General features: G+C 37.4%; 3 protein-coding genes and 1 pseudogene across 4 annotated transcripts; 1 reads left to right on the top strand and 3 right to left on the bottom strand.

Annotated features, from left to right (window-relative positions):
* LOC123695435 overlaps positions 1-11298 on the bottom strand; it is a 67757-nt pseudogene extending 56459 nt beyond the window's left edge.
* Positions 11299-11666: 368 nt separating this feature from the next.
* LOC123695431 (L-xylulose reductase-like) lies at positions 11667-14478 on the bottom strand. Its single transcript, XM_045641273.1, has 5 exons — positions 14104-14478; positions 13691-13943; positions 13343-13457; positions 12636-12838; positions 11667-12158 (listed from the first exon to the last, which is right to left on the bottom strand). Exons 1-5 carry the CDS (start codon positions 14156-14158, stop codon positions 12047-12049), a joined length of 738 nt encoding a protein of 245 aa, XP_045497229.1. The 5' UTR covers positions 14159-14478; the 3' UTR covers positions 11667-12046.
* Positions 14479-14564: 86 nt separating this feature from the next.
* On the top strand, positions 14565-21157 carry LOC123695430. The gene is made up of 6 exons (XM_045641272.1): positions 14565-14889; positions 15396-15548; positions 16490-16690; positions 19542-19674; positions 20125-20285; positions 20529-21157. Exons 1-6 carry the CDS (start codon positions 14637-14639, stop codon positions 20807-20809), a joined length of 1182 nt encoding a protein of 393 aa, XP_045497228.1. The 5' UTR covers positions 14565-14636; the 3' UTR covers positions 20810-21157.
* LOC123695432 (L-xylulose reductase-like) lies at positions 20822-22884 on the bottom strand. Of its 2 annotated transcripts, XM_045641275.1 has the most exons (6): positions 22750-22884; positions 22526-22660; positions 21978-22230; positions 21571-21685; positions 21255-21457; positions 20822-21018 (listed from the first exon to the last, which is right to left on the bottom strand). In XM_045641275.1, exons 2-6 carry the CDS (start codon positions 22578-22580, stop codon positions 20907-20909), a joined length of 738 nt encoding a protein of 245 aa, XP_045497231.1. In that variant the 5' UTR covers positions 22581-22660; positions 22750-22884; the 3' UTR covers positions 20822-20906. The 2 variants fall into 2 exon arrangements, with proteins under 2 accessions (XP_045497231.1, XP_045497230.1); XM_045641274.1 differs by having other exon boundaries at positions 22526-22857.
* Positions 22885-22928: the final 44 nt, after the last annotated feature.

The following is a 22928-nucleotide window of genomic DNA, read 5'->3' as shown; positions in this document are numbered from 1 at the left end:
CAATAGAGAAATAAACCAATGACGCATTCATACTCACCCAGCTCCCAGGATATCCAGAAAAATCCGAAATCTTAAACTTTCCCACATCTCGCGAAGACGGTCAACGGCCCGCGCAAACGGTAGCAGCTGCATCTGGGGTGCTCAAACTAAACTTGTAGTAGACCTCGAGCAATTACCACAGATAGTGAAAAAAATTCAAAATGGCGGAAAAAATGGCCGCCGCCATACAAATTCTAAAACGGCCATCGCTGGGCCGATCACGCTGAAACTTGGCGCAGGGGCTTTAATCGAGCCTCACATTGAGTTGGCATACTCATAATTGAGTTTCCACAGCTGGTTTCAGAGTTTCATACAACGCAAAATTCGACGGCTCTCTGAAACGGCGCAAGATAGGTGGGGGGTGTAGAACTAAAAAATGATCAGGAAGATGGGGCGCTACCAGGGCAATCGAGAAATTTCAAATTGGACGTAATTTTTTTTCAAAAAATGGCCAATTTTTCAAAGCAAGATGGTGGCGCCCGTTACTTTACGATCGGTCTGAAAATTGACTTCTGTACTCTGATTGGCTAAATTTACAAAACTGCATACTCAGAATCTCACTCCGACCCCTGGTTTCCATTTTCCATACATCACGAAATTCAACGGTTCTCTGAACTGGTGGCACTTAGGTTGGGGTCACCAAGGTAAAAAATGTTTAAAAACTTGGTCCGCTTCCAGGCACATAAAAATTTTTGCTAAAAAGCGAAATTTTTTTTTTCGAAAATTTTGTATGGAAATTTCCATAGTAAGAAGGGTAATTGAATAGCATGGGCAAAAGACGGCACCGCGGGCTGTTTGCTGCCCGCGCACCGCGCAACTTTGAGGGTTGACAGCCTCCCGGAGTAGAAAATATTTATTAACTTTTGAACTACCGCACGAGCCAAGCGAGCGAAGCGAGCGAGTCACGGCAGCGGCCAGCGTAAATATTCAAATAGGTAGCGAGGAGCGAAGCGACGAGCGTGTTAGGTTAACTTTTGAACTACTTACCGCACGAGCCAAGCGAGCGAAGCGAGCGAGTCGCGTCAACGGCCGGCCTAAATATTCAAATAGGTAGCGAGGAGCGAAGCGACGAGCGTGTTAGGTTAACTTATGAACTACCTACCGCACGAGCCAAGCGAGCGAAGCGAGCAAGTTGCGGCAGCGGCCGGCCTAAATATTCAAATAGGTAGCGAGGAGCGAAGCGACGAGCGTATTAGGTTAACTCTTAAACAGTTTATTATGAAAAGTCACTGCCCGCTATCGATAAGACGTTTCAAAAATTTTACCAATATTTGAATAAGTAATTTATAAGCAGTTTAGGTAGCGAGGAGCGAAGCGACGAGCGTGTTAGGTTAACTCTTGAACATTTTATTATGAAAAGTCACTGCCCGCTATCGATAAGACGTTTAAAAAATTTAACAACATTTGAATAAGTAATTTATAAGCAGTTTCGACTGACTGTAGAATCGCTGTTAGCAGATGTTACAAATGGAAAGGAAATTTGAATGCATTTTCAAATGACTGAAGATTTCTGCCCTGGGATGAGCCGCGAGCTGCTTGCAGCTCGCGCACCACGCAACCTCGAAGGTGGACAGCCCCCCGGAATAGAAAATTTTGAATGGGGAATTTATAAGCATTACCGACTGACTGTAGAATCGCTGTTAGGAGATGTAACAAATGGATAGGAAATTTGAATGCATTTTCAAATGACTGAAGATTTCTGCCCTGGGATGAGCCGCGAGCTGCTTGCAGCTCGCGCACCATGCACCCTCGAAGGTGAACCGCCCCGCGGAATAGAAAATATTTGAATTTGAAATTTATAAGCACTTCCGATTGACTGTGGAATCGCTGTTTGCAGATAATAGCAAATTGACGGGGAATTTTAATGCATTTTCAAATGACTGAAGATTTCTGTCCTGGGATGCTTCGCGGGCTGCTTGCAGCCCGCGCACTACGCTCCCTCGAAGGTGGACAGCCTCCCGGAGTGGAAAATACTTGAATGGGGAATTTATAAGCATTACCGACTGACTGTGGAATCGCTGCTAGCAGAAAATTACAAATGGACTGGGAATTCTAACACATTTTCTAATGACTGCCCTATTGCTTCAACCCAAGGGCAAAAAGGGCTCGCGGGCTGCTTGCAGCCCGCGCACAACGCACCAGCTAGTTTATAATATATAAAGCTACACTACCACTGACTGACTGACTGACATCGGGTTTCTCGGAAACTACGCGGAAAGTTGGGGGGATTTCGACGTGATCGTGTAGAGGTGCGCCGAGTGACCACCGGAAAAATATTGACATCTCCAACACCCTGGACAAGAGAGTGGACCCCTGGAGGTGCGCAGAAACGGTGCCACTTGGAGGGGGGGTGTCTGAACAAAAAATGCTCGGAACTGGTGGCGATTACCAGGGGTGGTGGAAAAATGGGGATTTTCGCGAAAACAAGATGGCCGCCGTACTTTGCCAAAATCGCCGTTTATGAATCCTTACGTCCCAAATTTGGCACACGTGCTCTGTTCGAGCCGGCGAATCGATCGGTGCCCCGTTCGAGTGGCTCCGGGCCCCCGTTTCCAACTTCCATACAACGTAAACTCCAACGGCCTGCGGAAACGGTGCGAGTTGGGTTGGGGGTGTCGGAACTAAAAATGATCACCACCCTGGGACGCTACCAGGGAGCCATAGTGGGACGCTCGATTTTGGAATTTTTCCATTTTTGGCGCAAACATAAAAACGTAAATTTAGACGAGGTGGTGCAATGGAGAAATACACTCTTACCACGTTTGTACTCGCCCAGCTCCCAGGATATCCAGAAAAATCCGAAATCCTAAACTTTCTCACAGCCCGCGGAGACGGTCAACGGCCCGCGCAAACGGTAGCAGCTACATCTGGGGTGCTCAAACTAAACTTGGAGTAGACCTCGAGCAATTACCACAGAGTGCAAAAAAAATTCAAAATGGCGGAAAAAATGGCCGCCGCCATACAAATTCTAAAACGGCCATCGCTGGTGTGATCGCGCTGAAACTTGGCACAGGGGCTTTAATCGAGCCGCACATTGAGGTGGCATACTCATAATCGAGTTTCCATCGCTGGTTTCCGAGTTTCATACAACGCGAAATTCGACGGCTCTCTGAAACGGCGCCAGATAGGTGGGGGGTGTAGAACTAAAAAATGATCAGGAAGATGGGGTGCTACCAGGGCAATCGAGAAATTTCAAATTGGACGCAATTTTTTTTCAAAAAATGGCCAATTTTTCAAAGCAAGATGGTGGCGCCGGTTCCGTCACGATCGGTCTGAAAATTGACTTCTGTGCTCTGATTGGTCAGATTTACAAAACTGCATACTCAGAATTTCTCTCCGACCCCCGGTTTCCATTTTCCATACATCACGAAATTCAACGGCTCTCTGAACTGGTGGCACTTAGGTTGGGGTCACCAAGGTAAAAAATGTTTAAAAACTTGGTCCGCTTCCAGGCACATAAAAATTTTTGCTAAAAAGCGAAATTTTTTTTTTCGAAAATTTTGTATGGAAATTTCCATAGTAGGAAGGGTAATTGAATAGCATCGGAAAAGACGGCACCGCGGGCTGCTTGCTGCCCGCGCACCGCGCAACTTCGAGGGTTGACAGCCTCCCGGAGTAGAAAATATTTATTAACTTTTGAACTACCGCACGAGCCAAGCGAGCGAAGCGAGCGAGTCACGGCAGCGGCCAACGTAAATATTCAAATAGGTAGCGAGGAGCGAAGCGACGAGCGTGTTAGGTTAACTTTTGAACTACCTACCGCACGAGCCAAGCGAGCGAAGCGAGCGAGTTGCGGCAGCGGCCGGCCTAAATATTCAAATAGGTAGCGAGGAGCGAAGCGACGAGCGTGTTAGGTTAACTCTTGAACAGTTTATTATGAAAAGTCACTGCCCGCTATCGATAAGACGTTTCAAAAATTTTACCAATATTTGAATAAGTAATTTATAAGCAGTTTAGGTAGCGAGGAGCGAAGCGACGAGCGTGTAAGGTTAACTTTTGAACTACCACACGAGCCATGCGAGCGAAGCGAGCGAGTCACGGCAGCGGCCGGCCTAAATATTCAAATAGGTAGCGAGGAGCGAAGCGACGAGCGTGTTAGGTTAACTTTTGAACTACCTATCGCACGAGCCATGCGAGCGAAGCGAGCGAGTCGCGGCATGGCCGGCCTAAATATTCAAATAGGTAGCGAGGAGCGAAGCGACGAGCGTGTTAGGTTAACTCTTGAACAGTTTATTATGAAAAGTCACTGCCCGCTATCGATAAGACGTTTAAAAAATTTAACAACATTTGAATAAGTAATTAATAAGCTGTTTCGACTGACTGTAGAATCGCTGTTAGCAGATGTTACAAATGGAAAGGAAATTCGAATGCATTTTCAAATGACTGAAGATTTCTGCCCTGGGATGAGCCGCGAGCTGCTTGCAGCTCGCGCACCACGCAACCTCGAAGGTGGACAGCCCCCCGGAATAGAAAATATTTGAATGGGGAATTTATAAGCATTACCGACTGACTGTAGAATCGCTGTTAGGAGATGTAACAAATGGATAGGAAATTCGAATGCATTTTCAAATGACTGAAGATTTCTGCCCTGGGATGCTTCGCGGGCTGCTTGCAGCCCGCGCACTACGCTCCCTCGAAGGTGGACAGCCTCCCGGAGTGTAAAATACTTGAATGGGGAATTTATAAGCATTAACGACTGACTGTAGAATCGCTGTTAGCAGATAAAAGCAAATTGACGGGGAATTTTAACGCATTTTCATATGACTGAAGATTTCTGCCCTGGGATGCTTCGCGGGCTGCTTGCAGCCCGCGCACTACGCTCCCTCGAAGGTGGACAGCCTCCCGGAGTGGAAAATACTTGAATGGGGAATTTATAAGCATTACCGACTGACTGTAGAATCGCTGTTAGGAGATGTAACAAATGGATAGGAAATTTGAATGCATTTTCAAATGACTGAAGCTTTCTGCCCTGGGATGAGCCGCGAGCTGCTTGCAGCTCGCGCACCATGCACCCTCGAAGGTGAACCGCCCCCCGGAATAGAAAATATTTGAATTTGAAATTTATAAGCACTTCCGATTGACTGTGGAATCGCTGTTTGCAGATAATAGCAAATTGACGGGGAATTTTAATGCATTTTCAAATGACTGAAGATTTCTGTCCTGGGATGCTTCGCGGGCTGCTTGCAGCCCGCGCACTACGCTCCCTCGAAGGTGGACAGCCTCCCGGAGTGGAAAATACTTGAATGGGGAATTTATAAGCATTACCGACTGACTGTGGAATCACTGTTAGCAGAAAATTACAAATGGACTGGGAATTCTAACACATTTTCTAATGACTGCCCTATTGCTTCAACCCAGGGGCAAAAGGGGCTCGCGGGCTGCTTGCAGCCCGCGCACAACGCACCAGCTAGTATATATATAAAGCTACACTACCACTCACTGACTGACTGACATCGGGTTTCTCGGAAACTACGCGGAAAGTTGGGGGGATTTCGACGTGACCGTGTAGAGGTGCGCCGAGTGACCATCGGAAAAATATTGACATCTCCAACACCCTGGACAAGAGAGTGGACCCCTGGAGGTGCGCAGAAACGGTGCCACCTGGAGGGGGGGTGTCTGAACAAAAATTGCTCGGAACTGGTGGCGATTACCAGGGGTGGTGGAAAAATGGGGATTTTCGCGAAAACAAGATGGCCGCCGTACTTTGCCAAAATCGCCGTTTATGAATCCTTACGTCTCAAATTTGGCTCACGTGCTCTGTTCGAGCCGGCGAATCGATCGGTGCCCCGTTCGAGTGGCTCCGGGCCCCCGTTTCCAACTTCCATACAACGTTAACTCCAACGGCCCGCGGAAACGGTGCGAGTTGGGTGGGGGGTGTCGGAACTAAAAATGATCACCACCCTGGGACGCTACCAGGGAGCCATAGTGGGACGCTCGATTTTGGAATTTTTCCATTTTTGGTGCAAACATAAAAACGTAAATTTAGACGAGGTGGTGCAATGGAGAAATACACCAATGATGTATTCGTACTCGCCCAGCTCCCAGGATATCCAGAAAAATCCGAAATCTTAAACTTTCCCTCATCTCTCGAAGACGGTCAACGGCCCGCGCAAACGGTAGCAGCTACATCTGGGGTGCTCGAACTAAACTTGTAGTAGACCTCGAGCAATTACCACAGATAGTGAAAAAAATTCAAAATGGCGGAAAAAATGGCCGCCGCCATACAAATTCTAAAACGGCCATCGCTGGGCCGATCACGCTGAAACTTGGCGCAGGGGCTTTAATCGAGCCTCACATTGAGTTGGCATACTCATAATCGAGTTCCCATCGCTGGTTTCCGTGTTTCATACAACGCAAAATTCGACGGCTCTCTGAAACGGCGCAAGATAGGTGGGGGGTGTAGAACTAAAAAATGATCAGGAAGATGGGGTGCTACCAGGGCAATCGAGAAATTTCAAATTGGACGTAATTTTTTTTCAAAAAATGGCCAATTTTTCAAAGCAAGATGGTGGCGCCGGTTCCGTCACGATCGGTCTGAAAATTGACTTCTGTGCTCTGATTGGTCAGATTTACAAAACTGCATACTCAGAATTTCTCTCCGACCCCCGGTTTCCATTTTCCATACATCACGAAATTCAACGGCTCTCTGAACTGGTGGCACTTAGGTTGGGGTCACCAAGGTAAAAAATGTTTAAAAACTTGGTCCGCTTCCAGGCACATAAAAATTTTTGCTAAAAAGCGAAATTTTTTTTTCGAAAATTTTGTATGGAAATTTCCATAGTAGGAAGGGTAATTGAATAGCATCGGCAAAAGACGGCACCGCGGGCTGCTTGCTGCCCGCGCACCGCGCAACTTCGAGGGTTGACAGCCTCCCGGAGTAGAAAATATTTATTAACTTTTGAACTACCGCACGAGCCAAGCGAGCGAAGCGAGCGAGTCACGGCAGCGGCCAGCGTAAATATTCAAATAGGTAGCGAGGAGCGAAGCGACGAGCGTGTTAGGTTAACTTTTGAACTACTTACCGCACGAGCCAAGCGAGCGAAGCGAGCGAGTCTTGTCAACGGCCGGCCTAAATATTCAAATGGGTAGCGAGGAGCGAAGCGACGAGCGTGTTAGGTTAACTTATGAACTACCTACCGCACGAGCCAAGCGAGCGAAGCGAGCGAGTTGCGGCAGCGGCCGGCCTAAATATTCAAATAGGTAGCGAGGAGCGAAGCGACGAGCGTGTTAGGTTAACCCTTGAACAGTTTATTATGAAAAGTCACTGCCCGCTATCGATAAGACGTTTAAAAAGTTTACCAATATTTGAATAAGTAATTTATAAGCAGTTTAGGTAGCGAGGGGCGAAGCGACGAGCGTGTAAGGTTAACTTTTGAACTACCACACGAGCCATGCGAGCGAAGCGAGTGAGTCACGGCAGCGGCCGGCCTAAATATTCAAATAGGTAGCGAGGAGCGAAGCGACGAGCGTGTTAGGTTAACTTTTGAACTACCTATCGCACGAGCCAAGCGAGCGAAGCGAGCGAGTCGCGGCAGCGGCCGGCCTAAATATTCAAATAGGTAGCGAGGAGCGAAGCGACGAGCGTGTTAGGTTAACTCTTGAACAGTTTATTATGAAAAGTCACTGCCCGCTATCGATAAGACGTTTCAAAAATTTAACAATATTTGAATAAGTAATTTATAAGCATTACCGACTGACTGTAGAATCGCTGTTAGGAGATGTAACAAATGGATAGGAAATTTGAATGCATTTTCGAATGACTGAAGATTTCTGCCCTGGGATGAGCCGCGAGCTGCTTGCAGCTCGCGCACCATGCACCCTCGAAGGTGAACCGCCCCCCGGAATAGAAAATATTTGAATTTGAAATTTATAAGCACTTCCGATTGACTGTGGAATCGCTGTTTGCAGATAATAGCAAATTGACGGGGAATTTTAATGCATTTTCAAATGACTGAAGATTTCTGTCCTGGGATGCTTCGCGGGCTGCTTGCAGCCCGCGCACTACGCTCCCTCGAAGGTGGACAGCCTCCCGGAGTCGAAAATACTTGAATGGGAAATTTATAAGCATTACCGACTGACTGTGGAATCGCTGTTAGCAGAAAATTACAAATGGACTGGGAATTCTAACACATTTTCTAATGACTGCCTTATTGCTTCAACCCAGGGGCAAAAGGGGCTCGCGGGCTGCTTGCAGCCCGCGCACAACGCACCAGCTAGTATATATATATATATATATATATATACTGCCGTGCATTCCTGACTCCACCTTTACCCCAATATTACTCGACTCCGGTTGCATAGATCTTGCCCGGAGTGGCAACGGCGCAAATATTTGAGCGATGTTGCCAAACGTATTCGTGGAGAAATTGATATACTCAACATTTTTATTGCTAAGATCTCGAACTGAATCGACTCCGTAACGGCCGAATTTCAGAAACCCATAAACACTTGTTGGCTCCGTTTTATATACCAAATCCAAAGTCGTATGTTGATCATTATCATTTATATTATCAAAATTACAGCTTTATTTGATCCGACAAAACGAAACTGTATATTAAGTAACGTAGATTAATTTTTCGTAAACTCTACAGTATTTGTTGGCTCCTTACACAAACATATTATAGTTAGTTAATGTTCCATACATTGCTAAATCCGCCTAGACTAGACGAACTCGACTTCGTAACGGTTCAAATTTTGAAATGCTCAAATACTTCTTGACTCCGTTTTATATACCAAATCATAAGTCGTATGTTGATCTGTTCCATTTATATGCACTTGCATGACATTGACATGGGGATATGAAATTAGGTCTACCAAAAAATCTCCTGAGTTTTATGGAAGTTGAAGAAGTCAACGTAATTCAATTGAAACTTATAGAAAACGTTGTGAAACTAAAAATACGGAACCCTAAAAAGATAGATTTGGACGAACCTTTCGTCATACAGTGACGGTGATAATTCTCAAGTAGTATGCAGCCTACAAATAACAACCTACCTCTTGAATCAGGGCAACTCTTTGGCGAACGCTACACGTAAGATCCATATTGTGATCCGTCAATATTTACTATCGGATTACGATATTTATTGACGTGTAGGGTAGTGTATTGACGGATCACAATACAGGGTTAGTTTTCAATGACCAGCCAAAACTTAAAATTAAGATCTAGATATTAAACCAAAGGTGCATTTGAAACATTATTGTCGAATAAAATTAAATAAAAATAATAGCATTCATTTGAAAATGTCTTAAAAATTTCCTAAATCGTAAACACCCCCAGAATCAATGCACTTGTGTGCGTGCGCGCATTGCCAAATTAATGTGTGTGCTAACTTCTACCTATCTAGGTTGTTGAACTGAATTGTTGCTTTTGTAATGTCCACACGTTCGCTTTTTAGTGGTGGACAGGAATGAAATCTAATTTAAAAAAAAAAAGTTTTTTTTTTCATTAAAATTTTTTTAATTGCCTTCCCTTGCAAATTCCATGTTACATTATATTTGGCAATTTAACAAAATAAATTTTAGTGACTAATGATAAAGGATACAAAGTAAATGATTAAGAAAATAAAAGTATACGATATAAAGGATACAAAGTAAATGATTAAGAAAATAAAAGTATACGATTTGAATTGCACAATACAATGGTTGAATTGTTTTTTTTTTAAATCAACGCATTCGCGTCGGTATGGCGGGATTTATGTCACACCGGAAAAGTATGGCATGACACTACCGTCTACATCTTTTTTATGGGCTATCGGTAAATTCTAAAATTTTTGTGTTACAAATCGTTTGACTTTCGCTATTTTTCCGACGAGTTTGACTAACGCCCACGCGACTAAGCCGCCGGTACCAGCGTTCACACCATCATTTTTCTTTCTGTCATTGCGTACATCAATACACCCCTGTAGAACCGCCATCCTGTTACAAATGACTCGAAATTTTGTGTCAATGACTCCCGATCTACTAGGTTTGCGAATCGACAGCTCTCTAAAATGGAATCATCACATCGACCACCTAAAAAATAAATTATCAGCACTTCTTAGATCTCTGCGTAATATTACTTCTTGCATTCCTCATAAATTACGCCACACCATCTACAACACGTTAGTAAAGCCGCAACTAATGTATTAAATAGAAGTATGGGGGAGTGCTTACAAAAATAAATTAGCGCCACTCCAAATTTTACAAAATAAAATCATTAAAACTATCTTTTACTATCCTCTTTTAACTAAAAAAAATCTACGACGACACTAAAATAATGAATTTAAAACAATTATACTTTTATAATACGTGTATGTTCATCCGCAAAGCGCTACATAAAAACATAAATACAAATATTATATTCTCAACATCAAATCGCCACTATCCTAATAGACGAGCTAGCTATCTTGCCCTCCCGAAGATACGAACAAATTATGGAAGGCGAACGGCAACATACGTTTCTAAAACGGGAATAAATGTCTTTAAACCTTCAATTGGCCAAGGCCGCAAGCGACCAATGGCTGAGCTCGGTGGGCTCTGATTGGCTCATTTGAATCGGATCAACAAGAGCTAAAACGCAAAAAAGGTGGATTTGTATAAAAAGCACGTAATTATTATTATTACTGATGGTGACACTTGTGGCTCCGTTCGGATCCACATACGGACGGTGGTGTGGCAATGGATCCACAAATACCAACCGGATCAACAAGTGAAAACGGATCAAATAATTACTAACTATATGGCACGTTTGATCAACATAGTGCCCGTGGAGATATCTATATATATATATATATATATATATATATATATTTTTTTTATTACTTACTGGTCGAACGCTTCAGGTGTACATTCCAAAAGTGGCTGATTATGGATAAAACCAGCACAGTTTACCAAGCCATTGAAAACACCTAGTGACTCCACAACTTCCCGTGTTCTATTCCAATCGCAGAGATCCACGCAGGCGATTTCAATGGAAGGGTATTCGTGTTTCAGTTTTTGAAGATTTTCCAACTGATGTGATAAAGCAACTACATCTGCACCCAGTTTCCATAATTCTATCGCAGTTCCTCGACCAATTCCTAAAGATTTTAAAAAGTAGCCGTTGTAATAGAATTACCTGCCTACTTTATAATAATTAAGTAACTTACCTGAACAACCGCCCGTCACTAATATTCTTTTATTGTCAAAGCACTTCTCCATTGCTTGGAAGGTTCAAGGTACTTACTTGTATAAAGATTGACAATCAAATAGCGTGATGTTATAAGATTAATTTTACAAACACACAGCTTATCTCATACCGCGACAATAACAATAATTTAGATAATATTTGTTGTTAAGAAAATGATAAATACCTATATTATAGAAGCAATGCTATCTACTTATAATAGGTAATTTGTTTCAACAATTATTGTTAAAACTATTTAAATGTTATATCCATGTATCATAATATTATCAATGTACATTTTCGAGTTGCATTCAAAAACTAGTTTGCAAGTGGATATAGATGAACCTTATCCATGTTGCGACTTGCGTGCCTTAGCAAGTTTACTTTCTAGTTTGACAATCATACAATTTTGGAGACTTCTTATAACTAATTCTGAATTCGTATAAAATAATAACACATTTATAACAAATCACATTTATTTAACAAAACAAAGGTACATTGATTACACTTTGGTTAATTATGTTAGGAAGGCAAGCTTAAACAAAAGCTTTTTAATAAAAAAATATCAATGCATATTTTATCAATATACAAACATTAGAATTAAGCTTTATTTTAGTATATTATTTTATTCTATACTATATAGATATAAAGTAATATGATAAAAATTACACAATTTTAAATTTAAATTAATCAGAATATTTAAGTTTTAGCATAAACACAATTTGTTACATGAAAGAATAATTACACTTATTTTGTACCCTTTAAATTTTTCTTTTATTCTTAGCTTTTAGGCATTTACTCTTTGGTACATTAAAATATTCAACAGATCTCAAAATATCATATAAAATAAAATAAGTTTTATATTTATGTAGCAAGGAAGCCCCCATCTACTGGCAACTCAACACCTGTAATCATACTAGATCTTTCACTCAGAAGAAATACTACAGCATTCACTACTTCTGAGACTTCTCCAAATCTGTAACAAAAATTATTAGCCACTTTATGAAATAATTTTAGAATGTTTGGAATTAGTAGGTCTGAAAATAGATTGAAAAATATTTATTATTTGTACATAAGTTGTCAAGGCTGAACAATGAACATTCTCATAAATACTTAATCCATCCATTCATTTAGAATATGGTTCCCAATATATTATCATATCATGTAATTCCATTCATAAAATGTAATGAACGGGGTATGAGGGAAAATTATCAGTAAAGCTATCTTAACAGATAACCTTTTACTGCAGTAATATACTTCATGTTATACTTGTGCAGTTATTCTATACATATATGGATTTACAGTTATTCTATTCAAAGTTTCATTTATAAATATTTTTGATCTACTTTAATTCAATTTTTATATGGATGGGATTTCTAGATTTGCAGTCAAAAGCCTTGCAGTTTCACTAATAGATCATTCTAATTATAATAATATGTGAATAATAAATTACCTTCCTAGAGGAATTTTTGATTTCATTTCTTTACTTTTCTTCTCATCAGACCAGCCGACTTTCGCCATAGCAGTCAATATAACAGTTGGGTTCACAGCATTCACTCTAATGCCATGCGGTCCTAGTTCCAAAGCCATTGAACGAGTTAACGCATCCAAAGCTGCCTTTGAAGCACTATATATGGCATGGTCTTGTAACGCAGCCTGAAATAAATATCATGGAACTTAATAATTTCAATAACAATTTCTTAACAATAGAAAAATACATAATAGTACTGGAATAGGCAAATTTAGAGTATGTGTTATGGCGATGAGAAACAAATATCTGCTTCTACATATTATAAGTGTGAGATGTCCATATGAATTGTTACTATTAAAATTTTATTGCTTTACAGTCTACAATACAGTAGTTACATTATTTAACAGCCAGTTAAAAATATGATAGTGATGGCTGTGTTCAAACAATATTTTCCCTACATTGTGATTGTCAAGAATATTTCTGTAGTAACAATAAATTACACCACAAATGTGTTCCATAATAGTAGGTTAAGATTAGAGTTATCTACTAAACCTATTATTCCTAAGCAGGTCATGTACAGATAAAAACCAAAAATATCTTATATTATCTAGTATAGTTATTAATCCCGAGATTTAAATTTGACCAATCATAGAGATAAGTAAATAAATAAAAATTTAAATTTAAATTACCTTTGATGCTTGTGAGGATATATTAACAATGGTGCCTTGTATTTTATTTTCTATCATATTTCTTGCTACAACTTGGCTGATATTTAACACAGCTTTAACATTTACATTAAACATTCTGAAAATAAATAAATGAATCATTTACCTAAAAACTTGACCAATACACATAATTTTGACAACCATTTACTTTGATCTCATCTCAACTACATTTTTATTAACATATAAATGTAGTAGAGATGAGATCAAAGCCTGGAGCCTAATGGATAGTATAGATAGATATGGTTTCATTAACATTTTGGTACATTATTGAAAGCGGTATTTTTTTATTACAATAAAACTGTAAATACTTACTTATCAAAATCAGAAGGTGTACAACTAAGGAAGGGTTCACATATGGCAACAGCTGCATTATTCACCAATGCATCAAAGGGTCCTAAAGACTCGACTATGGATCGGGTCTTTTCCCAGTCAGCAATATCTACATCCACTATGTCTATTGAGGGATATTCACTCTGCAATGCTTCCAGGTGCGATCTAGTTCTGGACAAAGCGACAATATTAGCCCCAGCTCGCCACAATTCCACTGCGATCCCTCGTCCAATACCTGAATGAAAAGCATGTTGGTAAATTGTACGCTACGAAGATAAACATTTATTTTTAATTGCCAAATTGTAATACTGTTTTAGCATGTTTAACTTATCTTAATTTATTTTTTTCATTTACCTAAGAACATACAATAACAACAGACTAATTTAATATGTTACCTTGGCCAGCACCGGTGACAAGAATTCTTTTGCCTTTAAAAGAAATCTCCATCATTAGTTTTTTGGTTCAACTATTAGAACCTTTTTATTACAAATTATGTCAATTTACAAGAAATACTTAAATTAAAATAAACTTGTCCTTAATGATAAAAGCTATGAAGTAGGTATTTTGTTTAAATTTTCGGCATAAATTTTCAAGCAAGATAACAGTGACGCATGACGGTAAAAAAAGTGTTGCCATCGCCCATCTTGTTACTTGACACTTGTCATTTGCCATTGCAAGAAAAATGAAACTGTGCTATTATATGACCACAATGACCAATTGCCACGCATATCTGCAATTAAAATTTAAAACATGATTTTAAAAAAATTTCTAGGTAGGGTGGTGTGAAAACTAAACGATTTAAACATTTTTCACTTCATCATAAATAGTAAGAATTTAATTGATTGATACGGAGAAAAAAGAATTGATTGAACACGGTTTCTTTGTAATTGATTTTTATACTCGTATTCAAATATTCAAATATAGTGGAATGATGTCTTCACGCTGGTTGATTGTTTTCTTAATTCTTTCGCAAATGCTTTATATCGAGAGCTCTAAACTATCAGCTTTAAAATATAGCGGAAAATATTTTCCAATGAAGTATTTAAAAATAGATACTTCTCTCCCTAGTCGTAAGGATTTGCAACAATTTGTTACAACACTTAAGAAGTCTATTGTTTTCCTGACTAAAAATCCCAACAATACGGATTGTAACGTTGTCATTGGAACTTTTGTAACGACGTGTAAGTATACGTTACATTTAATTTCACTACAAGAAGGAGTTTCTCTATCAGAACTCTCGCATGGGAGAACCAATTTTGATGATTCTTTTTTTTATTTGAAACTGATGCCGTCCGGATGATCCCATTTAAATTTTATCTACTTCTTACAATTATTTGAAAACGGTATAGTTTTTGAAGTGAAACTTCTTTATCGGGGTTGGAAAAAAATTTAGTGTAACATTTTTCCGTTACGCGCCATCTTTTTTTCATCCCTACCACGCGTGATTCGACGTATTTCTGTAAAGTTGCATATGAAAATTATTTTTTTGAAAATATCATAAAGAAGTTTCACTTCTTACGTGTGTAAACTAGTACACGCACACATTTTTTTGAGAAATATTTTTAAAATTTAACACGAACCTATTACAAACTTAATGTTAAATCATTATACCTACCTTTTATCTTTATAATATTCGTTATCATACTGATTTATAATGTTCCTATTTTTTTTTACTTATTCTATAAAGGTGTACTTCGAAGAGCTTTGTTAGATAGTGGTAGTAAATTGAGCAAATTCGAATATACAACAGTCAAGGATATAATAAGAAAAGGGGATAATTACGTATCACATTACGTGTATAGCAATAGACTTTATGGCTATTGGGACTTGGAATACAGAGGTAAATAAAATGTTACATTTTTAGTAATATAATATAAAGTAACAGATTTATCTACATAGCTATAGTTAAAATTAATTTAGTACCTAAAATATATTTAAGACATGGCATGTTAACATTGTAATTTGTAGGTACTAAATAATTAGTAATAAAATCTACCTTAGAAAGAATTAACTTTCTTAAACCCAAGCTAATTCATAAGTTAATAATAGGTACCTAAGTGTATATGTTAACGGAAATGTATGTAATCTGTCATTGTATACAATTCCTAGGAAATGTATGTAATTCCTAAAATCGCACGGAAATGTGTGAAATAAATTATTATATACACACTGCCTAGGAAATCTATACATTTCCTAAATAGCAATCGGAAATGTAAAACATCTAAGATATTGGAAGGTACGCGGCTCGATGAAGGAGGGCCGAAAATTCGTAATCAGAATTTTTGGTTTGAATAGGGGGTGGGTTAGGTTAGGTTCGTGTTTTTTTAAAACTAGATAGAAATAGGAGCCCCACGAATTGGGGCTCCGTTGGCTCACGACCGTCTTTTTGTAGAATTTTGGAAAAAGTCGAATTTTGGCATATTACAAAATGCCGACCGTACAAGGGGACAGCGGGACGAGGGGACTGATTACTAACCAAATGAAAATTTGATTTGATTGAATATAAGTTGATTTAAGAAATGTTACAGTGTTTTATTACAGAAATCATTTATTTTATACATTTCCTAATACGATATTGGAATTGTATAGAATTCCTAGGAAAATTATACATTTCCTAGAATATCTAAGCATTAAATAGTTTATTAAACAATATTTTATACATTTCCTAAATGGTATCGGAATTGTTCACATTTCCTAGGATTTGTATACAATTCCTTGATTTCATACATTTCCGGTAACTTATACACAAAGTCAAATGGATAATATTTTAATATTTTTCAGTGTCATTGCTGTACAAAGATGCAAATATATTCACAAACTCTATGAATTATTTTAATGAAAATCGTTTATCCAAGTGGATACTTGGAGATTTCGTAATGCATCCATTTATGAAAAGTATCGATAACGCAACACTGGGGAAGGACACGTACATAAATATAATTGAGTCCATGCACAGATACCACATCAATATTACTGAATCAGGTACAATGTGTCCGGTTATAATGTTTTACCACCTGTTTTAAAAGCATAATGTTTTATGTTCATGCTCTCAAAATTTCAATAATATAACACTCATTGAATAATTCATTAACTATTTTTTAAACATGGACCCTTAGATTAATGATCTAAGCATGGACCCCTTATACACCCCTTACGGCATACTACGTTACTGCCTTATTGTGTACTATAGGGTGTTATACATAATATGAAATTTTATTCTGAACTCGGTCAACCAACTAATTTCATTAAACATCTGTTAATATTTAACTTATGCCCGGTTCCTATATTCAACGGATCGTCATAGTATCAAAGCTACTATCCGTTTTTCTAGAACTAACTACGAGTCGTTATTACCGTTCCACAATTTTATTTCTTGACGTGCTATCGACGGACATCCGTTGGTCATAAAAATACCGAGCCCTCTTCACTCACAGATGTGCATTTCGTTATAAGCCAAATTGAAATTAAAATAACACAAAATTCAGGACAAAATAAGTTAAATATACAGCCGAATTATAAACTTTAAGAATAAAGTTTCTTATTAATAAAGAACTAATACTAAAGAACTATATATTTGTAGACATCTGCGTGATAATTTTCCTTCTAAACAACCTAATGCGTTACACAGAAAGCAAAAACGGAACGTTTTTCTCGCGCACGCGTGCATTGCTTGTCAGTTGTCAAATTATTGTCATTCATTGTTGATTGATGATTCATTGTCAAGTTTTATAATTAAAGAATAACAATACAACGACCACTGTTTATATATTTATTAAAAATGGATATTACGCCGGTAAGTACGCCTTTATATTTCTTCTTTAAAATCGTCTGCCGCTTACTTTTTGCTTCGGACACTTTTAAAGTCAAACATATATTTCTGTTACAGAAATCGAAGAAGGCTATGAGTAAAGACGAGATTGCTCAATTATTATAACCAGTAAGGAGACTAATGCTTCTACGAATAAATTAAAGGATGAATGTTGGACTTCGTTGACCAACACATTTAATGCAAAAATTGGTCAAATACCTACCAGGAAAACTTTTTATTTTCAGCCAAAAAATTCAAACATAATAAGGATGATGGACAAATATTATGAAGAAATAATTGAAATACTGAACACACAATAATTGAAATACTGAAAACACAATAACTAATTAATTTTTGTATATTATTAAGCAATATATCTAGACATACGGTAGAAAAAGAATTTGTTATAGGTAGTGCTAAATGTAAATCTTATGTAAAAAATTTATTTAGTTCAGAGAGCCTATTACAGCGTTAAGGAATATAATATAGAAGATGATAATCGATGGAGGGTTGTCGTGTAAGAATCACAGGACAGTTCTTTGGCATATATTATGTAGTTACATATTACTATGTAAAATTAAACTGTAATAAAGAAATAAAACTTTTATTCCATTTTATTATGTACTTTTATTTATTTTTTATTATTTACAATACAATGTTTAAAAAATTGATTTCTACATTGCAAACATAGACATACATATAATTAATATACTAGTGGTCCACTCCGGCTTCGCCCTTGAAATACTGAACACACAATAACTAATTAATTTTTGTATATTATTAAGCAATATATCTAGACACACGGTAGAAAAAGAATTTGTTAGTGCTAAATGTAAATCTTATGTAAAAAATGTATTTAGTTCAGAGAGCCTATTACAGCGTTAAGGAATATAATATAGAAGATGATAATCGATGGAGGGTTGTCGCGTAAGAATCACAGGACAGCTCTTTGGCATATATTATGTAGTTACATATTACTATGTAAAATTAAACATAGTTATAAAGAAATAAAACTTTTATTCCATTTTATTATGTACTTTTATTTATTTTTTATTATTTACAATACAATGTTTAAAAAATTGATTTCTACATTGCAAACATAGACATATATATATATATATATATATACTAGTGGTCCGCCCCGGCTTCGCCCTTGGTACATGTTTATGTTTTCTTTCCATAATAACCATCCTCGTACTTCAAGGAATATTATAAAAAAATAATTATCGAAATCGGTCCACCCGTTCACGCGTGATGCCGTGACCAAGGGAAATAGGTCTGCCACTGATATCGATATTGTGCCTAAAGCATAGAACCTCAGCGTCAACTGTAATTGATGTTATGGAGATACCCCATGATTCCTGAAATGACAACATAAATTAGGTATGTTATTACATAGGTTAGACGTGTTTGGTATAATATTAATGCCTCCATTAAACTAACCTGGCTCCTTTTATTCGTACGTCTGGATAAATTTCAAGAAGTAAGTGTTCAACAGATTCTTTATCAAGTCGAAATCTCAATTGAAATTCGTGAGAATCCAGGGTCGCAAAAAAATCCACTCCTTCTCTATAATATATACTCTTTCACGCACACTATCTTCTTCCGAAATTCGATATAATATTAAACACTTCTCTATCACTATCTGAACTCCACATTTCGATATTGAAGCGGAAACAATGAAATAGTAAGAATTTAACCGCCCGAAATCGACGGGTAAACAAAATGCTATACGAATAGTAACTTTGACAGCATAATGACATTAAAAATATTTATAGGAACGCGATAAACTGTCTTCTCCATACAATATGCTTACCGTTCGTTAATAGCAACCCTCCCATCCGTCAGTAGGAAGCCGTCGGTAAGTTGCTTGACGAGACGTTTTTTATAGGAACGATTTTCGCTTACGCTTGGTTAATTATACTACTATTCGTAACTAAAACGGATCGTTTTTCAAATATAGGAACCGGGCATTAGTCGACTGCAAATAGTGTGGTATATTCTTTAAAGTTTACTTGTTTTAAGATATTTGTTTATCGCGTATAATGGAAACACCTGAGCCACTAAACATGAACCAGCTTCAACCGTGTCGACCTGATGACTACTGTAAAACTTGCCTTTTATCGAAACCCTCAATTGGGTATTCCCTTAGCCATAGGTAAGTTTATCTAATGTTATGATCGTAGATGAATCTTTCGGTGGTAACTTTTAAAAGATGCAATTCAGGACAGATATTACCTACTTAGGTACCTACTTACAATTTTTGTCAGTATGAAATTTAGCACTTTTAGCAAATTTATAAATTAAACTTAATGTTATTATTTTTTATGATAATATCGCCGTACCCGGATAACAAAATGATAACTGCCATTAAGCGATATTTGAAACCTACGTAGCCTAAGGCCGCCTGTCCAACTGCAAGAATTTCTCGCGGAAGTTTTCTTGCAGGTGGAAACGCGGCCTAACACGTCATCTATACAATCTTTTTGATCTTCAAATATCTCCGCTAATCTCAGCTAAAACCGCTAAAACAAAGCCCAAAGGTAACGTCTACGTTTTATTCTTTAATAAATAAGGTTTTATTCGTATATTTCTTGAATTTGCACAGATTACTAAATATGGTATTTCGAAGATTCGTGCGTCGTTGTTACTTGCAATCGGCTAATGAAGACGAGGAAACTCTTGATACTTTGTGTGCCTTTATGTATCGGGAATCGGTTTATTTGGCACGACGCGGGTACTTCGCTAGAGATATGTTTTTAGAACATGGTAAATTATATTTTTCCATATTTGTATTATTACAGCTACTAGTCAAAATACCTAACTATATAATAAAATATATACTATTTTGATAATTGAAATGATGATAAGAATAACGAGAAACATAATATTGTAAAATGATGTTTAATGTAGGGAATTGCAGTCTATATTACACAATTTCATAAAAATATCTATCAAAAATCGGAGATTTTTTTTTAAATACTGATTATTTATCTATTTTATTGATTACAGTTGCCCTATGTGCACTATTGGGATACAAAGAATTTCACCGTCTCCACTGGTTTAAGAAGGCTGCAAGTTGGGTAGATGAAAAAGGCTGCATGCAAGAGGACCGCAACTTCGATATAAATCGAACTAGAATTTATAAATCAGCTACAAATAATTCCAGAACAAAGAAAAAGTATACAAAGATGTTAAAAAGATTATTGTTAAGCGATTGCCATACTCACCCAATGACTTTGTTGACTATAGTATTAGCTCATGCGATTCGCTACGTGGCGTATTTAATTTAATAAAATTCAAAATAATGCTTAAAAATTTAATAAGAAAATAATATATTGATATAGTCAATAGCCCTTGCTCTTTATATAAATTTCATTGATTTTATATTCACGTAGCCAAGAATCCACCATCGATAGGCAATTCGACTCCGTTGATCATACTAGCCTTATCGCTTAGAAGATAGAGTACTGCATCAGATACTTCAGAGACTTCACCAAATCTGAAAATATTTTAAAAAATGTGTTTTTTATTTATAAAATGGTCAATGGTGGAATGAACTAGTATTGTTGAAACTGTGAAATTTTGTCAAATGGTAATTTTGAAACTCATAATAAATTAATAAGAGAGCTTGCATTGAACATATTATATTATTGAAATTATTTTTCTATTACCTCTTAATCAATCAAATATCATCTATCATCATCAAATATCATGTACTTAATATTATGTACTTACCTTCCCAGAGGTATTTTCGAAAGCATTCCATGAGCTTTCTCGGGGTCTGACCAGCCAACCTTGGCCATAGCCGTCATGATCACGGTTGGGTTAACGGCATTTGTCCTGATACCGTAAGGTCCTAGTTCTAGGGCCATAGAGCGAGTGATTGCATCCAAAGCTGCTTTTGATGCTGAATATATAGTGTGATCTTTTAGTGCCGCCTGAAAAAGTATAATTTACTAGATACTAATGGTCCCGTATAATTTACTACAAAAATGTTTTTTTTAATTTGCTTTTTCTGGTTTCTGCTTATTGCAAACATAATATGTGTCACCTTAGAAGCTTGCGAAGAAATATTGACGATTGCTCCTTTTGTTTTGCTGCTTATCATCTTTTTGGCCACAACTTGGCTTATGTTAATAATGGATTTCACATTAATGCTTGTCATTCTGAAAAAAATATTAAGTTTTTGATAGTGACTTTACTCCATTGATATGGGGTGTTTTAATCAAACGACTTATTAAATTTTATAAGTATTTAAAAAGAGATGACGTCGTTGGAAAAGAGTCAACTTCTATATGATTATGTCATCTGTGTTTTACACACGCTCTATTTATAGATATTTCAATTCAGGAATAATAATAATTAATAAGCCAATGATTCAATTAGTTATGTTATATTATTATCCAGAAATTGTAGAATCCATCTCAAGAAGTTTGCAATTAAAGTAGTAAAACATACTTATCGAAGGCATCAGGCGTGCATTCCAAGAAGGGTTCACAAATAGCCATAGCTGCGTTATTAACCAACGCATCGAAATGGCCAAGAGATTCAACCACTTCACGAGTTTTGTTCCAGTCAGCTACATCGACGTCCACTATGTCTATGGAAGGGTACTCGTTCTGCAGACTCTCCAAATGAGATCTTGTTCTTGATAAAGCTACCACTTTGGCTCCAGCTCGCCATAATTCAATAGCAATACCGCGGCCGATTCCTTAAATATATGAGATTTATTAAGTACATATTAAAGGCAACGTAGGTATATCATATCTTTTAAATATATTATTCTGTTAAGAATAATATTAAATACATTGCAATTTGTAAAAAAAAGCAACTAAGTAATTAGGTACCTACCAACTATATTTAGCAGCAATTGCGATAGTGTGACATTGACTAAAGAACTTAACAATCAGTGTTTTTATGGATATAGCAACAGAAAAAATGTAGAGAGATACTTCTAAAAACTTTGATATTTAAGCGCGATATTGTATGAAAAGTAATTGACTCACCTTGACCAGCACCGGTAACAAGCACTCTTTTTCCTTTAAATGAAATTTCCATCATAGACGTGTAATCTTGCTTCAAACTAGAATGATACTCAGTTAACAGTACTTTCTTATCGAGAGAATAGGTGTACTATTGCGCTGTAGGTATATGGGAAGAATGTCATGTACACTCTACATAAAAAAATACTTTAATAATATTATTTTTATAGCGATCGTAAAATTCAGACCTTTGACATATAAACAGGGTTATGGTAACGAATTACAATTGTATTCTCGCATAAACTAAGATAACAAATTGTTACAGAATCTTCCAAAGATAAAAACAACTTGCACGACTTACGAGTGATAAGAATATCTATGTCATATTTTACTTGTTTTGAGATATTTTTACAAATTGAAGCGGTTT

Source organism: Colias croceus, chromosome 11, assembly GCF_905220415.1.
Source record: "Colias croceus chromosome 11, ilColCroc2.1".
NCBI classification, from domain to species: Eukaryota; Metazoa; Arthropoda; class Insecta; order Lepidoptera; family Pieridae; genus Colias; species Colias croceus.
This window is presented reverse-complemented; position numbering and strand designations above follow the sequence as displayed.

What these genes read in the sequence shown, in the direction of transcription:
- LOC123695430 (XM_045641272.1), top strand. Translation starts at nt 14,637, where the DNA reads ATGATGTCTTCACGCTGGTTGATTGTTTTCTTAATTCTTTCGCAAATG. An exon ending in TGGAACTTTTGTAACGACGT is followed by an intron (nt 14,890 to 15,395) that starts GTAAGTATACGT and finishes TATTCTATAAAG; the next exon opens with GTGTACTTCGAAGAGCTTTG. An exon ending in AGATATGTTTTTAGAACATG is followed by an intron (nt 20,286 to 20,528) that starts GTAAATTATATT and finishes TATTGATTACAG; the next exon opens with TTGCCCTATGTGCACTATTG.
- LOC123695431 (XM_045641273.1), bottom strand. Translation starts at nt 14,158, where the DNA reads ATGATGGAGATTTCTTTTAAAGGCAAAAGAATTCTTGTCACCGGTGCT. An exon ending in TGTCACCGGTGCTGGCCAAG is followed by an intron (nt 13,944 to 14,103) that starts GTAACATATTAA and finishes CTTTTCATTCAG; the next exon opens with GTATTGGACGAGGGATCGCA. An exon ending in TATCCTCACAAGCATCAAAG is followed by an intron (nt 12,839 to 13,342) that starts GTAATTTAAATT and finishes TATTTATTTCAG; the next exon opens with GCTGCGTTACAAGACCATGC.
- LOC123695432 (XM_045641275.1), bottom strand. Translation starts at nt 22,580, where the DNA reads ATGATGGAAATTTCATTTAAAGGAAAAAGAGTGCTTGTTACCGGTGCT. An exon ending in ACGCCTGATGCCTTCGATAA is followed by an intron (nt 21,686 to 21,977) that starts GTATGTTTTACT and finishes TATTTTTTTCAG; the next exon opens with AATGACAAGCATTAATGTGA. An exon ending in TCGAAAATACCTCTGGGAAG is followed by an intron (nt 21,019 to 21,254) that starts GTAAGTACATAA and finishes AAATATTTTCAG; the next exon opens with ATTTGGTGAAGTCTCTGAAG.